The sequence below is a fragment of the Gracilinanus agilis genome, chromosome 5, assembly GCF_016433145.1.
Source record: "Gracilinanus agilis isolate LMUSP501 chromosome 5, AgileGrace, whole genome shotgun sequence".
Classification (NCBI taxonomy): Eukaryota; Metazoa; Chordata; class Mammalia; order Didelphimorphia; family Didelphidae; genus Gracilinanus; species Gracilinanus agilis.
Window position 1 is genome coordinate 228,775,411 of NC_058134.1, and position 16,210 is coordinate 228,791,620.

Sequence of the window (16,210 nt, forward strand, 5' to 3'; positions counted from 1 at the left end):
GGGGGGGAGAGTGGGGGGGGAGGTGAAGGGGAAAGTAGGGGTATGAAGCATGTAAACAGGTTAAAAATGAATATTAATAAATGTTTAAAAAAAAAAAAGAATGCTATCCACCCCCAGGAAAGAACTTTTGGATTCAGAATGCAGATGAAAGCATATAATTTATCACTTGTTTATTTGGGTTTATGTTTTGAGATTTGGGTTCTATAAGACTATTTGTTTACAAAAATAAATAATATAGAAATAAAAAAAAAGAAGCACTGAGAGCATGGGTGCTGGGCTTGAGGAGACCCAGCCTCATGGTCCAATGCTGACACCCAATTTGTCATGGAACCTTGCACCATGCCAACTCTTCAGAGCTGCAGGTCTTAAGGGTGTGCCCATGTGCAATGCTGGAGGAAGTCCACACACAAATCACATCCACAGCTCACTCCCTCCAAAAAAAAGCAGCTGGTACATGGCATGCTGGATGTACTGTACTCAGGAGACTATAGACCACATATTATAGGTGGGATGAGGAGAAAACGTAAGCCGCTGGAAGCAGGGACAGAATCCTCTGTGACAATGTTGTCTCACCCAGAGCTAAAGGCACAGCAGGACCCCAATCAGTACCTATTTGGCACCATACAAAGTGCTGACTCTGAAGTCAGAGGATCTGGGTTCAAATTTACCTCTGCAATATTGGGAGAGTCAATTAACCTCCTAAACCCAGGGCTGGATGAAATGGACTGGCATCTAGGGTTCCAATTTTCATCAAATCTCCCTCCCCGGCCCACCGCCTCAGAGAAGGGTGCAGGAAGAGGCCTCTGGGGGCAGGCCAGAACCGCAGACATTACCTTTTCAATTGTTTTTCGGACAAGGGTCTCTGGCAAGGAAACGTTTTCACCCAGGGCTAAAGCAGAGATCACCTCAAGGAGGGTCTTCCGGCAAGATGTGGAGAGACCAGGAATGGAGAATGTTTGCAGTATTATCTGTAAGACCAAAGGACAAAAATCAGGCCATTGCTCCAAGCTCTCAGCTCAGCCCACTTGGCCAGAGACAGGGCTGAAGACTCACCGTACAAACTCCTTCAGGCTGGGCAACCTTGGAACCACTGGCATGTCTCACCAGGATGAGGTAGATCTGCAACAGCCTTTCCATTTGGTCTGAACGGCCAGAGCCACGAGACTTGGCCATTTTCTCCTGGAGCTCCAGCAGCGATTCCTGCCAAGGAGAGTTGAGGACAAAGGCTTGATGGGGGCTCCCAATGGGTCACAAGCATTTTGCTTAGGAAAGCACAGGAGAAAGAGGTATTCTGGAGTTCAGTGCTTCACACAGAGCCTGGCACAGAGAAGGTGCTTAAGAAATGTTTAATGATTACTGTTTGAGAAACACCCTCAAAATAGTCCTGTTTGCAATGTGTTGGCTTTAGAAAAATAAGATCTAACACATAAAAATCACTAATAACTAAGAAAACAATAATCTCACCAGTTGTATGGAATGTTCTCGTTTGGCCCTATGAGTTCATTGGTTCAGGGAGCTCCTGTTGAGAAAATTCTCTCCACCAATGAAGATCTCAGCACTAACCAGCAACATACAGTCTTACAAAGAACTGCCTGGGATTAGGTGACTTGCTCAAGGTCACATAGCAATGTGTCAGAGGCACGACTTGAATTCAGTCCAAGGCCAGTACTTTATCCCATGTCACTTCTAAAATATTAATACATCAAACAATTTCTCCAAACCAAAAACTTACCTGCAAGCATTCCCAGAACACTCCAAAATGGTCCTTGTAGACATAAGCAGCGGAAGACTTTACCATCTGCCTGAGAGCACCTGCCACCAGGTCCCATGGCAACTGGGTTTTGGTCTCAGTAACTGGGCCAAGTTTTCTTAGAATTACTTTGATGGCCTGGGAGAAGCCAAAAGGGAAGTTATAGTAATACTTTAACCTTTGACATAATAGTGATTAATAATAGGTAGAAAGCAATCCATAAACATCACCTAATTTTAATCCTAATAATAAGCCTGGAAGGTAAATGCTATTAGTGTATCCATTTTATAGATGAAGAAACTGAGGTAGATAGAATGGCCTTGCCCAGATTCACACAGCAAGGAAAAATCTAATGTTAGACTTACACACTAAGATTTTCTTGATTCCAGACCCAGCGCTCTCTGTCCCCTGTGCCATAAGCTCCCTGTCTACAGCCTGATGTTTTTTGTTTTGTTTTGTTAAACCCTTACTTTCTGTCTTAGTAACAATTCTAAGATAGAAGGGCGAGGGCTAGGCAAACAGGGTTAAGTAACTTGCCCAGGGTCACACAACTAGGAGGCATTGGAGGCCAGTTTTGAACCTGGGTCCTCCCAACTCTCTGTCCACTGAAATACCTAGCTATCCCTTTCAGCATGATGTCCTACACCAATGACTCCTCAAAGCTTTCTTTCATATGATCAAGAATGTTTCGGCTTTGACGTTCAAAGAATGGACTAAGCGGGTTTTAGAAATCTGACACCAAATGTTCCCCCAAGTTCTACTACAGAGCTCCAAAGAGAACTCTCATGAAGAAGATGGAGAACCCAGAGCACCAAAAGCCACACTGCAACTGCCCGTAAAGAGAGGCAAAGTGGTGAGGGGGCACTTCACTTCTTTGGACACATTCTGACTCTATGATCCCAGGCCACTCGCTGAACCTCTAGATGATTCCTCCAAATCTTAGAAGTTTCTAAGTAAGTTTCTAAGAAAGTAGTGATCTGCATCAGTGAAAAAGATTATTTGCTAGGAGCTCCCAACACTCACAAAATCACAGATCTGGATCCACAGACAGATGGATGGATGAATGGATAGATATTTGAATGAATATAAAAGCCAGAATTTTTGTTTCTAGTGTAAAATTCCCAACATCACCCTGACAACTCTTCACCCCTCCTACAAAGAGAATGAAAGCATCATCTCAGAATCTGGGCCGTTTCTCTCTTCCACTGACTCTAAGAGAGTCTCCCATTAACTTCTTGCAGATAAAGGCCCATAACCTTGTGAGTCTGTGATGGAGCCTGGTCCTACGATTTCAGAGGTGTACACAGAACTTTTCCCACTGCTATTACAAATTAGCAATTTATCTGTAATTTGTCTTCTCAAGGATTTGCATGTGAGTAGATTGACCTAATCTAAGGGGAGATAAGGAATCAGGTCTTCCATCCTTAAATCAATGGTTTCAAACTCAAGAGAAATGGATTCCTAGAGGCCCCATATTGACTTAAAAAAATAAATTAACATTCTCTATATTATATTATATTTTTATTTATGCTGTTATACATTTACCAATTACTGGTGAGCCCCACTAGGGAACTCATGCCTCTAGCTTGACCCTTTGTGACCTGTGTACTACAGTGGAACCTGGCTGCTGAGAATGGTTCTCCTAGAGCCTAAAGTAGGGAGTAAACACCAACTAAGGCCAAATACTAATAATCAATAAATATCAAAAGACAAAGCTGAAAAATCCTTTGCAGACAGGGCTCGTAAAGTACCCATGTTAGATCCTTTGCTCATCCTCTGTCCTATTTCTCAAATTCTTCCAGTCACCCCTTCTTTATTTCTCTCTTTTCTAGAACTGATTTGGAGATCAAGAATAATTTCTCAGTTCCCTTCCCCTAAGTCTGTCTTGGAACCAACAAATTTTGAAGAGGAATCTTATCTTTAACCAGCCTTTCTTTCAGGGAACACCTGGGAGAATTCTGGATGGCATGTTCTGTGGGATTTGGGACAAATAGCCCAAAACATTTCTTTAGAGAAAAGAAGAAGAAATCTTACAAAAAGCTGACAATGAGGTATAGGACCAAAAGAGAGGCCAAAGGTAAGAACAGGTCTACTGATTATCCCATAAAGATCTCAGAAATGGCAGAAACAGAGAAGAGAATCAGGAGTTATAATAAACAAGCACACTCTAATAAGCCCCCTCACTTCCTTTCCAGCTCAAGTCTCCTCTCACCACCACCCCCAAGTCATTCTTAACTTCCTTTCATTCCTTCATCCAGCCCCTTCCCCTCCCTTATTTACCTTGGATGCACAAGAGTGGAACATATTTCTAACTCCTTTGCACATTTCAAAAAGTAACTGTCCAACACCTTCTACTTTTGTGGGATGGTTGCCAAGATCAAGAAACATTAAATTAAAGAGGCTGTCTTGATCAGAAACCTAGAAAAAAAATCCCAAAAGAATGTCATTCACAGTTTTAAAAATGTCCAACTTATAACCAATCATCTATTTGTAAAATGTTACAGATACATTTAATGTAGGGGGAAAAAATTTAAAAGGAATAAAAGTGATCTTAAAACTACTCTAAGTACATATACCCTGGAACCTCTAAGAGCACTAGTTAAAAGACTGGTGACCTAAACATTTATAGCAATAACAATTACTTCTTCATGTAAGGTTAATACTCTGTACCTCTTGAAAGAAATTGCACTGACTCATGCTTACACAGTTTACAAATGACACTGAGAAAAAATACACCCACAAATTTACTCTTCCATTACAAAACACTACTACAAATACTAACATTCTCTGAGCACAGAATGAGTTCATACCTATCATTATCATTTTTCAAAGTCACCTCAAATCACATCATCTCATAACCAATCAATAAATATTTATTAAATGCTCACTAGCCCACACTGTGCTAGAGGCTCAGGATATAAACACATTGAATAAAACTATTCTTCTTTTCAGGGAGCTGACATGGTTTTCCTCAAGATGTCCCTTCCCTCCTGCACTCTGCTCCCCACTTGTAAGGTCCACCCCAAAACTGCTGCACGAAGAGGTCCCCCTTCCCACCCATGGCCCAGATTTTTCTCTTCCTCTCATTCCTCCTTTTCAGCTCCTTTGTGTACTGTCTTCTCCTAACAGACTGTCAGTTCAAGAGAAGAACTAGCTTGCCTATGCCTAACTTTCATCTGCCCGTGTCCTCTCTTCAACCTGCCCCAAAGGCCTTCCTTCTGCTCTCTCTACACTGCCAACAGGAAACTCAGGCTGTCTCATCAATCCCTTGCCCTTGCTCTCTGACTAGTCCATCTTTCTCTGGGTCATCCGTTTCTTTGATGGCAGCTGTTTCTGCTAATTAAGTGCTTATCTATATGTGACATGTCATAGCTTGCCCATGCCTGTACAGAACAAAACTACGAAATAAACTGTGAGAGAGAAGGCATGTACTCTAAATAAGTCATTTCACAGACACTTTAAAAAATATGAGGCTTACCTTTCTCATCAAAAATGTAAAGCTTTCTGCTGCAAAATTCCTTATATGTGGTTTGTGGTGAGCCAGCAGCGTGCTGTATAAACTATAAGAAGGGAAGCAGGAGATATTTGATAACTAATAGCCTATTGAATATATCAGGCATTCCTTCAAGAACGACCACCAAGTAGACTCTGCCTTTTAATCTATCTTATTGGGGAGATCAGAAATACACACATACAGTCATGAGGGGGAAAGTGTGAAAGCCAAGGATACAGAAAATCAATGTCAGAGAATCTCATAAAGATTTCATTCAGGAATTTTTCAAGTTCCAGCTTGGTTTAGGAGTGCTGGAAGTCCACAATGAGGACAGAGGCTACATGTCCAGTGACAGCATGTGGCCCTGCTATGCATTCTGTCTCGGTTGGACTCTCATCCCTGCTTTTAGGGGAAGGAGTACTTGGAGATGCCTCTGACTGTCATGAACTTGCAATGGTCTGAATACTAAGCTCTCCAAGCCTGGGAACAGGGGGAGTGAGGGGAGGCAGCAGCCATGACCCCTGAGACACAAACTCATCCATCAGGCCCAGTCCCTTTGGGAAGTGAACTTGGTGGGGTGAATATTTTGTAGCAAATCCTCCAAGTATTCTCTTTTTCCCAAGGACTAAGGAGAAACAGGAGATTACAACCTTGACCTCATTCTCCAGACCAGGAGAAATTTTATAGCCAGATATCTTTGCTTTGTAATATGTCTATGTATCTTCCCAGTTAATATCCTTTTGTAAAAGCTAATTCTTAGTAAATGGTTAAGCTGATGTGCTAATCATCGAAGTTAACAATGAGGTAAACACTACAACAGAGGTTCAAACTAACAGCACTAACAAGAGATACCCCTAACCTTCCAGGGAATACCCTTAGAACCTGGAAAGGAGAGAAAGCCTTGCTTAGGGGCTCATTGAACTGTGAGAGTTGCAATAAGGATCCTCAGGGATTATAGAGCTATGGCAAATTTTAAAAGAAAGGTTTTTTGTTGTTTTTTTTTTTTCTGAATTTATGGCAAAAACATGCTGTTACCTTTTTTTTGTGGGGAGAGGAGGACAAGGTTTGGATTGTTCATTAAGGGTGGTAAAGGGAGATATGGATATAGAGATAGCCTGGGGACAAATAGAAGTCAGGGAAGTCCACAAAAGAGAAAGTTACCTGTATATATCTGGCATGTCCTTGACCATAAGTCTCCATAGGTATTTGTAAAGGTAAGAGAGGGAGGTAAAAGCCCACTCTAACAACTCTGTGTCCTGGGTCTCTAGGATCGCCGTGATGGCCAGGAAAAAATCTTTAAAATTTGGATAGAAGTCAGTCTGCAAATCCCGAGCCAACTGAACCACTAGGCTGTATTAGAAATAACAAAAAGACACTTAGGATTTCAAAAGGCTCAGACTCCCAAATCTCTCAATATCTAGAGCATTAGCAGGAGGATAAGAAGGAATGTAGGATGACCTCATGGTCAGGAAGACCTGAGTTAAGGACTATCTCAGACACATCCTGATTCCATAACCCCTGGCACATTACTAAGCCCTTACTACCCAAGGAAATTCTCAAGGCTATAACTTGCAGAGATGGTACAAAGTTAGCTTTGGTGGAGGCAAATCTGACCTCATTTCCTTATTTCAATAAAATCACAGGTTTTGTCCCCCTTCTGGCCCAAAAATATAAAGGTAAAAAAAAAAGTGCATATGTGTGTGGGAGACAATGCAGGTTTACAGAATAGGAAAATGTCTTTAAGAAAATCTAAGCCTTTTACAAATTAGTGCTTAATCAGACATTTTTAAAAATTCCTTCAATCCTTATAGCCTTACAAAGAAATAATTAAATAACGGATCATACAAAGTCTGTTTTTTGTGTCAACATCAACAGTTATTTTTAATCCAGTAATTTTATCATGCAGAACTAGGGGAGTTGAAGAGTTTTTAAAGTTCTCTCCCTTTGTCTATCATCCTTCATATACATACAAACACTGACACCACTGTTCTAAGTTCATGCTGTGTGTATATAAAAAAATCTAATCAACACACAAGCACAATTAGTAATATAACAAAAGTAATATCACAAATACGAAGTGAAAAGGATTTATATCTTAGGCAAGTTTTTCCAAATTGCAGATTCCTTTTTTGTTAATTTAAGAAACATAAGTAACTGGCTACTAAGGAAAACACACATATAGCTATACTATAATATATGATTATATGTTACATAAATATAATATAAATTTATATCCACCACTGCTATAAACCACTGCTTCATAAAACATCTATTTTAATATTCCAATAGCACATGTTAAAGATGCTTCTTGTTTCTGACTCATAAACCACTGATAATTCTGTCACACTTCAAGGATCTATGATTTTGTAGATCACAGAAGGGTTTCAAAGGAACAGTCTGTTGTCTACTGTACATCTATGCCCTCCAGCCTGGCAGCACCTGCCAGTACTGACTGTCCACTGTGGCAGCCTTTGGGAAAGCAGTCAACTCTACTACATGTGGATGCCTTTAGGAGGAGAATTCTGTCCTAAGTCATCATGTCCCTGCCCATCCCCACCAAAAGGCAGTGGCTATTTCACAGAGAAGGCCTCTCCGAAGCACTGTCAGGAGGCCAGCTTCTCCTCCCAGAATGGACCATGGCTCTATAGGGCCCTCGCTGAAGAGCCTGCAACTTACTCCAAGAGGGGCTGATAGGCCAGGCTGTGCCTGATCTGCAGGTGGGTCTTTAAGCTCTGGACAATCTCTTTCTGATGGTATACCAACTGATTGAATGACTGACATTTGCCGACAACTTCTTTGTAAAATTTCCCTAAAAAAGAAGAGAAGAAAAGAATCACTCTCATTACTATATAGTAATGCAGAAGTTTTTGTTAACACAGAAAACATCCAATACCATGACTAGTGATTAGATTAGAAAACTTTAACAGAACATACCAAAATGCTCTGTGAGGTTCAGTTCTCTCCATTTCTGTAATCCTTCATAAAAGTAGGTTTCTACCTCCTACAAAACCAAGATATTCCAGTAGTTAGACAAAACTTTCTGATCAAAACACAAGCAACAATTAGTGATATAACAAAGGCAATGCTCCAAGAATGACCTGAAAGGGATTTATACATCAGACAAGTCTGAAGACAAGGAAAAGAGAAGGAAGTTTGCAAAAGGTAAAGGAAGAAGGCCTCTGTCATTTCTCCTAAGAGGTAGAACACATAAACCTGGAGGAAGGTCAAACTGAAAGGGGAAGCAAGTGGGGAAGGGAGACTGCTGAACCTGAAGAGGAGGTGGGGAGGAAGGAAGTGAGGGAAGGCAAAGGGAGCTAAAGACAAAAGAACTAGAATCTAAGGGGAATAACCAACTGGAGAACAACTGAAATGAACATAACGGGATATTCCTCCACTGGGATAATGAGGGAGGATTTGAGATCCATGCACAGCAGGAACTGAACAGAACTGGGTACAAGTGTTTGAGATTTTCCCTCCTTACCACTCTAATTTGGGAAAAAAGGAAGGAGAGTAATGTTAAAAATAGAGGACCACAGTAACTTTTTTTTAAGTTCAGAAGAAAGCATAGACAAGCAAGGTAGTTTTGAATTCACTATATACTTTTTTGAAAAGCAAAAAGAATGAAATGGAGATTCACCATTTCACACAAAATTCTCTTTCTGATATTCTGCTATGTGTATGAAAATTATCTCTTTTTATGTTTAGAATAAAAAAAATGTTTTAAGAAAAAATGTAGTGCTTTCAGTGATTCTGCACCAAAAGTCTCTCTTTGACTTTATTTTCTCAGTGATATTATCTGACAGAGAATTATGATACCCCACAGTGTATTATAAATTTATAAATAATCCAAAGAAAGATGGAAAGAAGCCTATGAAAGCCAAGTAAAATCCAATCCTGGCTCTGCCATTTTCAACAGGGGGGATTTTGGACCAGTCACTTCCCTTCCTCAAATGTAGAATGACGGCAGTAGGGCTAGATTACCTCATCTAGATCCCTTCCAGCTATAGATCCAAAATCCTACTGCAGTATAATGGAAAGCTAGTCCCAAATCCCTCCACTGATACATGTTACTAGAGTGACTACAGCCAACACTCTGGAGTGTCCTCCTCTGCAAAATGGGGATGATGCTCTGTGGTACCTACTCCACAGCACTGTCAGGAGAATCGAATCACAGAATCTCAGAGCTGGCCATTGACTCTTACTCAAGTCCTCTATCTTTCTGCCAACAAGGGGTCACCCAAGCTTTGCTTGAAGGCTTCTAGTAAAATGATTCACAGCAACCTGGGAAGATTTGCATGAGCAGATGCTGACTGACATAGGACAATTTACACAATGACCACAGAGATATAAAGGAAAAGTACTCTGAAAGACCAAATCATGTTCAATTAGGACTGTCCAGGGCTGATGGAAGTCGGTCATGCTTCCTGCCTCTTGGTAAATAGAGTGGACTAGTGGTTCAGAATATGAGGCACATCTTTGGACATGGCTGAAGTACTGATTTGTTCTGCTTAATTAAATTTATTTGTTTCAAGAGAGGTCTGTTTGGAAGAGGAATGAGAGGAGGGAAGAGAGAGAAAAGGGTCAAAATAACAATGTGAAAAAAACAGTATTAAAACATTTAAAAAACATAAAATAAAAAAGTTCAAAAAAAGAACAAACAGTATTTTGCTACTATTGTGCTGAATTTACTAAGTATTTAACAAAAGAAATTGACAAGTTCCTGATTTCATATGCAATCTTCTTTGTTCTTTGTACAATGAAAAAGTTAATATTTGTTGATAACTCTTAAATTTGTAACAAAAAAAGATATTTTTTCCTTTTTCAAAACAGTGAGAGAAAACCTATTATCTCCTGTGGAGGTCCATTCTACATTTTGGACACAACTCTACTAGTCCTGCCTTCTGGGATTGAGCTGGGAAAGGCACTTCTTTAGAAGGGTGGGCATTAAAATTTAGATGGCAAACCAGTTTTCCCAAGGAGAGGTAGAAGAGTGGGACAGAAAACCAGAAACCAGAGTGGCTCAGTGGAGAGAGCACTGACTTGAGGTGGTCAGGTCTTAGAAAATTTAGGTGTGAAAGGAGAAAAGTTGGGAAGTTTTTTCCTCCTTGCCTATAACTTCCCACTCTTTTATATCACTTTAGTAATTACTCCTCTTTATTTCCTTAATATAGGTATATGAGAGGAAGTCTAGTAAAATGGATAGAGAGGCCCAGTCAGTCCTAGGTTCAAATCCTGTCTCTAGTACATGGTGGCTTGTGTGACCTTGGGCAAGTCCACTGACTTTTCAAAGGCACAAAAAAACCTCAAAGTCAAAGAAGAGTTGTAGATCTGCACCATCAGAGGGGGTCCCCCACAACAAATGAAATCATGTAAGTTTCCACAAAAACAAAAAATAAAAACAGAATGTCAGAGCTGAACGTGAGCAGGTCAAACACATAGCAAGCTCTGAAGCACTGTATAAAATATCAATTATAATGACCACTTTGCCTCATATACAGTCAAAATACAATCAACCTGAAATTCTTCCATATAAACCAGTAGCGATGCATTTTTAAATATCGATAATAAAAAGATTTGTCACAGATGACCTGCTTACCTCATCATAACTCCCAGTCCTATCAATCCGATGGATGATATCAATATTCACATTCCCAAGACGTTCAGCAAAAGTAAGGAACTGAAAATGGAAAACATACAGGATACTTATAGAACTGTTAAACCAATCCCAAGCACTTGACATTGGTTTGGGGTACCAAGATTGCATGCATGGGTTTGAATTCATGAATTTTATTTGTCTGAAAATCCCCTCTCTGAAGGGAGGCACAGCAATATGGAGGACAGAGAAATAGACTTGGATGCAGGAAGTCCCAAGTTCAAATCCCCCTCAGACACTTCCAAGCTTTTTACAGCCTCAGTTTCCTCATCTGTAGAATGAGGTTAATAATAATAGCACCTACCTCTCAAGATTGTCATGAGACTAAAATGAGATAATATTTATAAAGAACTCTTCAAACCTTAAAGTTCTATATAAAGGCTAGCTATTATAATTATCATCATCATCAATGATAACAAAAGCACCAACTTCTCAAGACTGTTTTGAGGATAAAAATATTTGTAAAGAACACTACAAATTTTAAAGCACTATAAAGATACTAGCTATTAACAGTATCATTGATAATAATAATAAGAGCTCCTACTTCCCAAGATTATGAGGATAAAATGAGATAATTATGAAGAGCTCTGAAAATCTTAAAGCACTATGTAAATTGTAGATAAATGTTAGCTGTTGTTATCATCAATAATCACAAGAACTCCTACCTCCTAAAACTGTGGGGACAAAATGAGCTATTTGTAAAGCACTTTGCAAAGCTTAAAACACTATATAAATGCTATTATTATTAAATAACCGTAAAAGCTCCTACCTCTCAAGGTTGAGAGTAAAATATTTGCAAAGCCTTCTGCAAAATGCTAAAAAAATGCTATTACCATCATCATCAATAATCACAATAGCTACCTTCCAAGAATGTAGGGCTAAAATGAGATATTTGTAAAGCACTTTGCAAACCATATAAATGCTACCTATTATTATCATCATCAGCTATGTCCCAAAATTATGAAGGTAAAATGAGATTTGTAAAGTGCTTTGCAAATCTCAAAGCACTATATAAATGATAGCTATTTTTTAATATCATCATCAAAAACTATCTCCCAAGACTGAGGACAAAATGAAAAATGTGTTTAAACACTTTGCAAAATTTAAAATATTAAATAAATGGCATTATAATTAAATAATCATAAGAGCTCCTACCTCCCAAGATTGTAAGGACAGGATGAAATATTTGTAAAGCTATATAAATGCTACTTATTATCATCATCAATAATTATAACAAGGACAGCTGGGTGGATGGAGAGCCAGGCATGGAGATGGGAGATCCTGGGTTCAAATTTGACTTCAGACACTTTCTATCTGTGTGGCCCTAGGAATATCACTTACCCCCAACTGCCTAGCCCTTGCTACTCTTCTGCCTTGGAGCTGATATTCTAGTACAGAAGGTAAGAGTTTAAAAAAAAAAATCATAAAAACTGCTACCTCCCAAGGTTATAGAGAAAAATGAGATCGTATATGTAAAGCACTTTGCAAACCATAAATCGCTCTGCAAATAATAGCCGCTATTTATTGTTAGTATCTCTAATGAGGAGAGCCCAATCTCTGCAGAGGGGAGGACAAAATCTGAGGACACTAGTAAGGGATGTGCTTTTCGAGTCCCCCCCCCCTCCCCCGCCATCATCATTTCCTCCCCTCTTCATTTCTGAATGTCTCCCCATCTCCTGCTATGGGCAGCGCCCATCTATGCCATCCCCCGTTAGACAGGTAGTTCGCCGAGGGCAGGGCTGTCGAAAGAGACGCTTAGTTAGGAGGGAGGATTTCCCGGCAAAAATCCCTGCCAACAGGGGCACCTAAGAGAAGACTATATGAAACCCCGTGGGACATTAGGAAAGGGTCTGGAGAGCCAAATGGAAGCTCCTTGAGGGCAGGGGTGTCAGGACCCCCAGGGCAATAGCTCCCACGAGGCCTAGGGAATCCCCTAGGGTAATTAAAGCAGGACCCACCCTGGAGCAAGCAGAGTCTCATTTTACAGAAGAGGAAACTGAGGCCGGGGGGCGGGGTTTGGGGGGAGGGCCAGAACCCATGGGCCCCAAGCCCAGGGCTGGCAGCGAGGCCGACCCTCCTTTGCAACCCATCTCATTTCCAAAAAGAGGGGACTGAGGCCCGGCACTTCTCTCTGGCCTTCCGCCCAGGCCTGGCAGCTGCCGGAGGCCTCGAGAACATCCCCGACCTGACCTGGATCCACCCGCAGGCCCCTGCCCCAGCCCAGGCCGCACAGGGCCCCGTGCTCACCCGGTACGTATTCTCCGTCTTGTGAGCAAATGGTTTCGGCTTCATGGCTGCGGGCGCAAGAGGGTCCGGGGGTCAAGAAACGGAGCAGGCTGGCAGGAGAGGCCAGCGAGCCCGAGGGCTAGGAACCGCGACCGAGACCTGAACGCCGCGGGGGGTCCTCACTCACGTGTGCGCCCCGACTCTGGGCGCCGCCATGACTGCGAGAGCGAGGGGCGGGGTCGCTGATGGATGTCACGTGACAGGCGGAAGGGAGCGCGCGGACGGGGCGGGGCCATCGTTCCCGAGGGGAGAGAGGTAGAGGAGGGAGGAGCAAAGTAGCTCGAGGATTGGCTATTTACCCCCTGTTAGAGGTAATGTTGCAGGGGCTTTCTGGATCTAGTAGTGCAACCCCGCATCATTTCTACAGCTGGGGAAATTGAGGCACTGCGGGGTTAAATGGCCAAAGATCGTGGATCTAGAGCCGCAAAGGACCTCAGAGGGCATCTAATGCAGCTGCTTCATTATTACAAATAAAGAAGTTGGGAGTCAGCTAAGTGACCCAGTGGACTTGAGAGCAAAGCCCAGAGAGATGAGAGGTTTGGGTTCAAATTTGTCCTCGGAAATTTCCTATGTGTGACCCTTGGCAAGTCACTTAACCCTGTTTGCCTGTTCTTTCTGCCATAGCACCAACAGTGTCGATTCTAAGAGGGAAAATAAGATTTTTTTTAAATGAGGAAACTGAGGAACAGCAAGATTGAATGAATGATCTAAAATCATTTTATTTTTTTAAACCCTTACCTTCTGTCTTAGAATCAATACTGTGTATTATTTCCAAGGCAGAAGAGCTGTATGGGCTATCATGGCAGTTAAGTGACTTGCTCAGGGTCACACAACTAGGGGGTATCTGAGGGCATGTAACCTAAACCTGTTATTTTTAAAGGATAAAACAGGCCCCCAAAAGAATCATAGATTTAGAGGTAGAGGGGAACTCTGAGGCACCTAAGCCAGTGCCCTCATATGGAAGGGGAATCAGAGACACAGGGTTATTAAAGGATCTAGAGCTGGAGCAAATCTCAGAGGCATCTAGTTCAATTCTTTAATTTTACAGATGGGAAAACTGAGGCTGGGGCAGAAGTGACATACAGCAAACAGCAGGGCCTCAGCCCCAGAGCTCTGTCCTCCATTTATTTTAAAGGTCGTCCCCCTTAACTTATTTTTGTGTCAGATATCTACTCTGCATCATAAATCTTCCTACTCAGCCTTTTTCCTTCCGTTTTCACATCCATCCTTTCCCCATATTGCTCTGCATGCTTCCTCCATTCCAGGCAGAGTAACTCATGCCAGGATCCCCTCACTTTGACCCTTTGCCCACACCTCTAGGCTTTCTTCGCAAATCAGAAAACACGGGAGCTTCACAGAAACTTCAAGGGATTATAGTATTGCCACAAAGAACTGAGCACCCTCAAGTCAGGACGTCATCCTTTGTGGAGTTCCTTGTTAGGAGGGGTGCTGTGTAAGCCCAAGCTGTGTTTATACTGGAATCATGACAAGTTGGTCAAGTTTAAGTTGTTTCCAGAAGGTGTAACATCTGTAGTCATCCTATCTGTCCTTTCATTTGCAGAATGAAAATCAAACACATATTCTCTCTTGTAAGCTTACCACCAGTTGCTTTGCGATCATTATGGGAAATAAGAATAAGAATACTAATATGAGTTATTTTGGAAACCACACTGTTTTCCCATCTTCACCAAGTGAATCTCAGTTGCCTCCTCTGTAAAATAAAGGGGTTGGCTTTTCTGGCCTCTGAAATTTCTTTGTTGTGGAATCATTTCTGTTGTGTCCAACCCTCTGTGACCCCATTGGGAGTTTTCTTGGCAAAGATACTGGGGTGGTTTGCCATTTCTTTCTCCAGCTCATTTTACAGATGAGGAAACTGAGGCAAACAGGGTGAAGTGACTTGCCCAGGGTCACACAGCTAGCTGTCTTCCTGACTCCAGGCTAGACACTGTCTACTGGGCCACCTAAAGTCCCATCTATCTCCAAATCTATGATCTGCATTTTATGAGGTGAGAGAGTACATTCTAGATATGACAGTGGGGCAGGAAGACTACCCACCTGCAAACTATCACCCACACCATTTTACCCACCTATCTTTCCTTTCGTTCATATGCTTCCCTAACGTGTGGATAAAGTGCCAGATCTGGAGTCTGGAAGACTCATCTTTCTAAGTGCAAATCCGGCCTCAGAGGCTTATTAGTTGGGTGACCCTGGACAAGACACTTAACCCTGTCTGCCTCAGTTATTCATCTTTAAAATAGGTTAGAAGGGGCAACTAGGTGACTGAGTAGATTGAGAGCCAGGCTCAGAGACAGGAGATGCTGGGTCCAAATCTAGTTGTGTGACCCTAGACAAGTCGCTTAACCCCCCTTGCCTGGCCCTTACCGCTCTTCTGCCTTGGAACCAATCCACAGTATTGATGCTAAGACCAAAGGCAAGAGTTTAAAAAAATTAAAGATAAAAAATAAAATAAAATGCATTAGAGAAGGAAAAAGCAAACTACTCCAAGCTTTCTGCCAAGAAAACCCCAAACAAGGAATCAGACCCAACTGAAATGATGGAACAGTGAGGTCCTTCACTTTGTTTCTTTTTTAAGTTTCTTGAGCAGCCTGTACATACTCATGGTGTGTTAGACTAAATTATCAATTCTTCAGAGACCATTGTGTACTAGCCTTGTAGAAACAAAAATAGCTACGTGGGTTGTTTTATTGGTGTTGCTTGGCTACAACCCAATAAGATAAGCCTTTAGGACTTGAAAGGTCAGTAACCTCTGTAGATATTATTAATTATAACTTTCTTCTGAATAAAATTATGACATCCCTATTTTTTGGAAGTAGCCCCACATGAAATCTGATTTGCTGATCTCTATATGCAAATGGACTTATTATACATTATTATATATTATTATACATTTAAATCTTCTTTCCAGTTAATTCAGTGCAACGAAAATTTAATACGCACTGGTTATGGGCAAAACAGAAGGTCGTGTATCAGAGTAGATGGAGAGCATCTGAGTCAGGATGACCTGATT

At 41.4% G+C, this 16,210-nt stretch overlaps 1 protein-coding gene across 1 annotated transcript in view; it reads right to left on the bottom strand.

Annotated features, from left to right (window-relative positions):
• UTP20 (UTP20 small subunit processome component) overlaps positions 1-13,188 on the bottom strand; it is a 116,297-nt gene extending 103,109 nt beyond the window's left edge. Inside the window, exons 1-10 of the mRNA XM_044677506.1 lie at positions 13,144-13,188; positions 10,840-10,920; positions 8,178-8,244; positions 7,920-8,052; positions 6,405-6,593; positions 5,229-5,310; positions 4,031-4,168; positions 1,733-1,888; positions 1,054-1,200; positions 834-968 (exon numbers count right to left, since the gene is read on the bottom strand). Of these exons, the coding sequence (XP_044533441.1) occupies positions 834-968; positions 1,054-1,200; positions 1,733-1,888; positions 4,031-4,168; positions 5,229-5,310; positions 6,405-6,593; positions 7,920-8,052; positions 8,178-8,244; positions 10,840-10,920; positions 13,144-13,188 (1,173 nt within the window). The remainder of the gene's footprint in view (positions 1-833; positions 969-1,053; positions 1,201-1,732; positions 1,889-4,030; positions 4,169-5,228; positions 5,311-6,404; positions 6,594-7,919; positions 8,053-8,177; positions 8,245-10,839; positions 10,921-13,143) is intronic.
• Between the last annotated feature and the right edge of the window lie 3,022 nt (positions 13,189-16,210).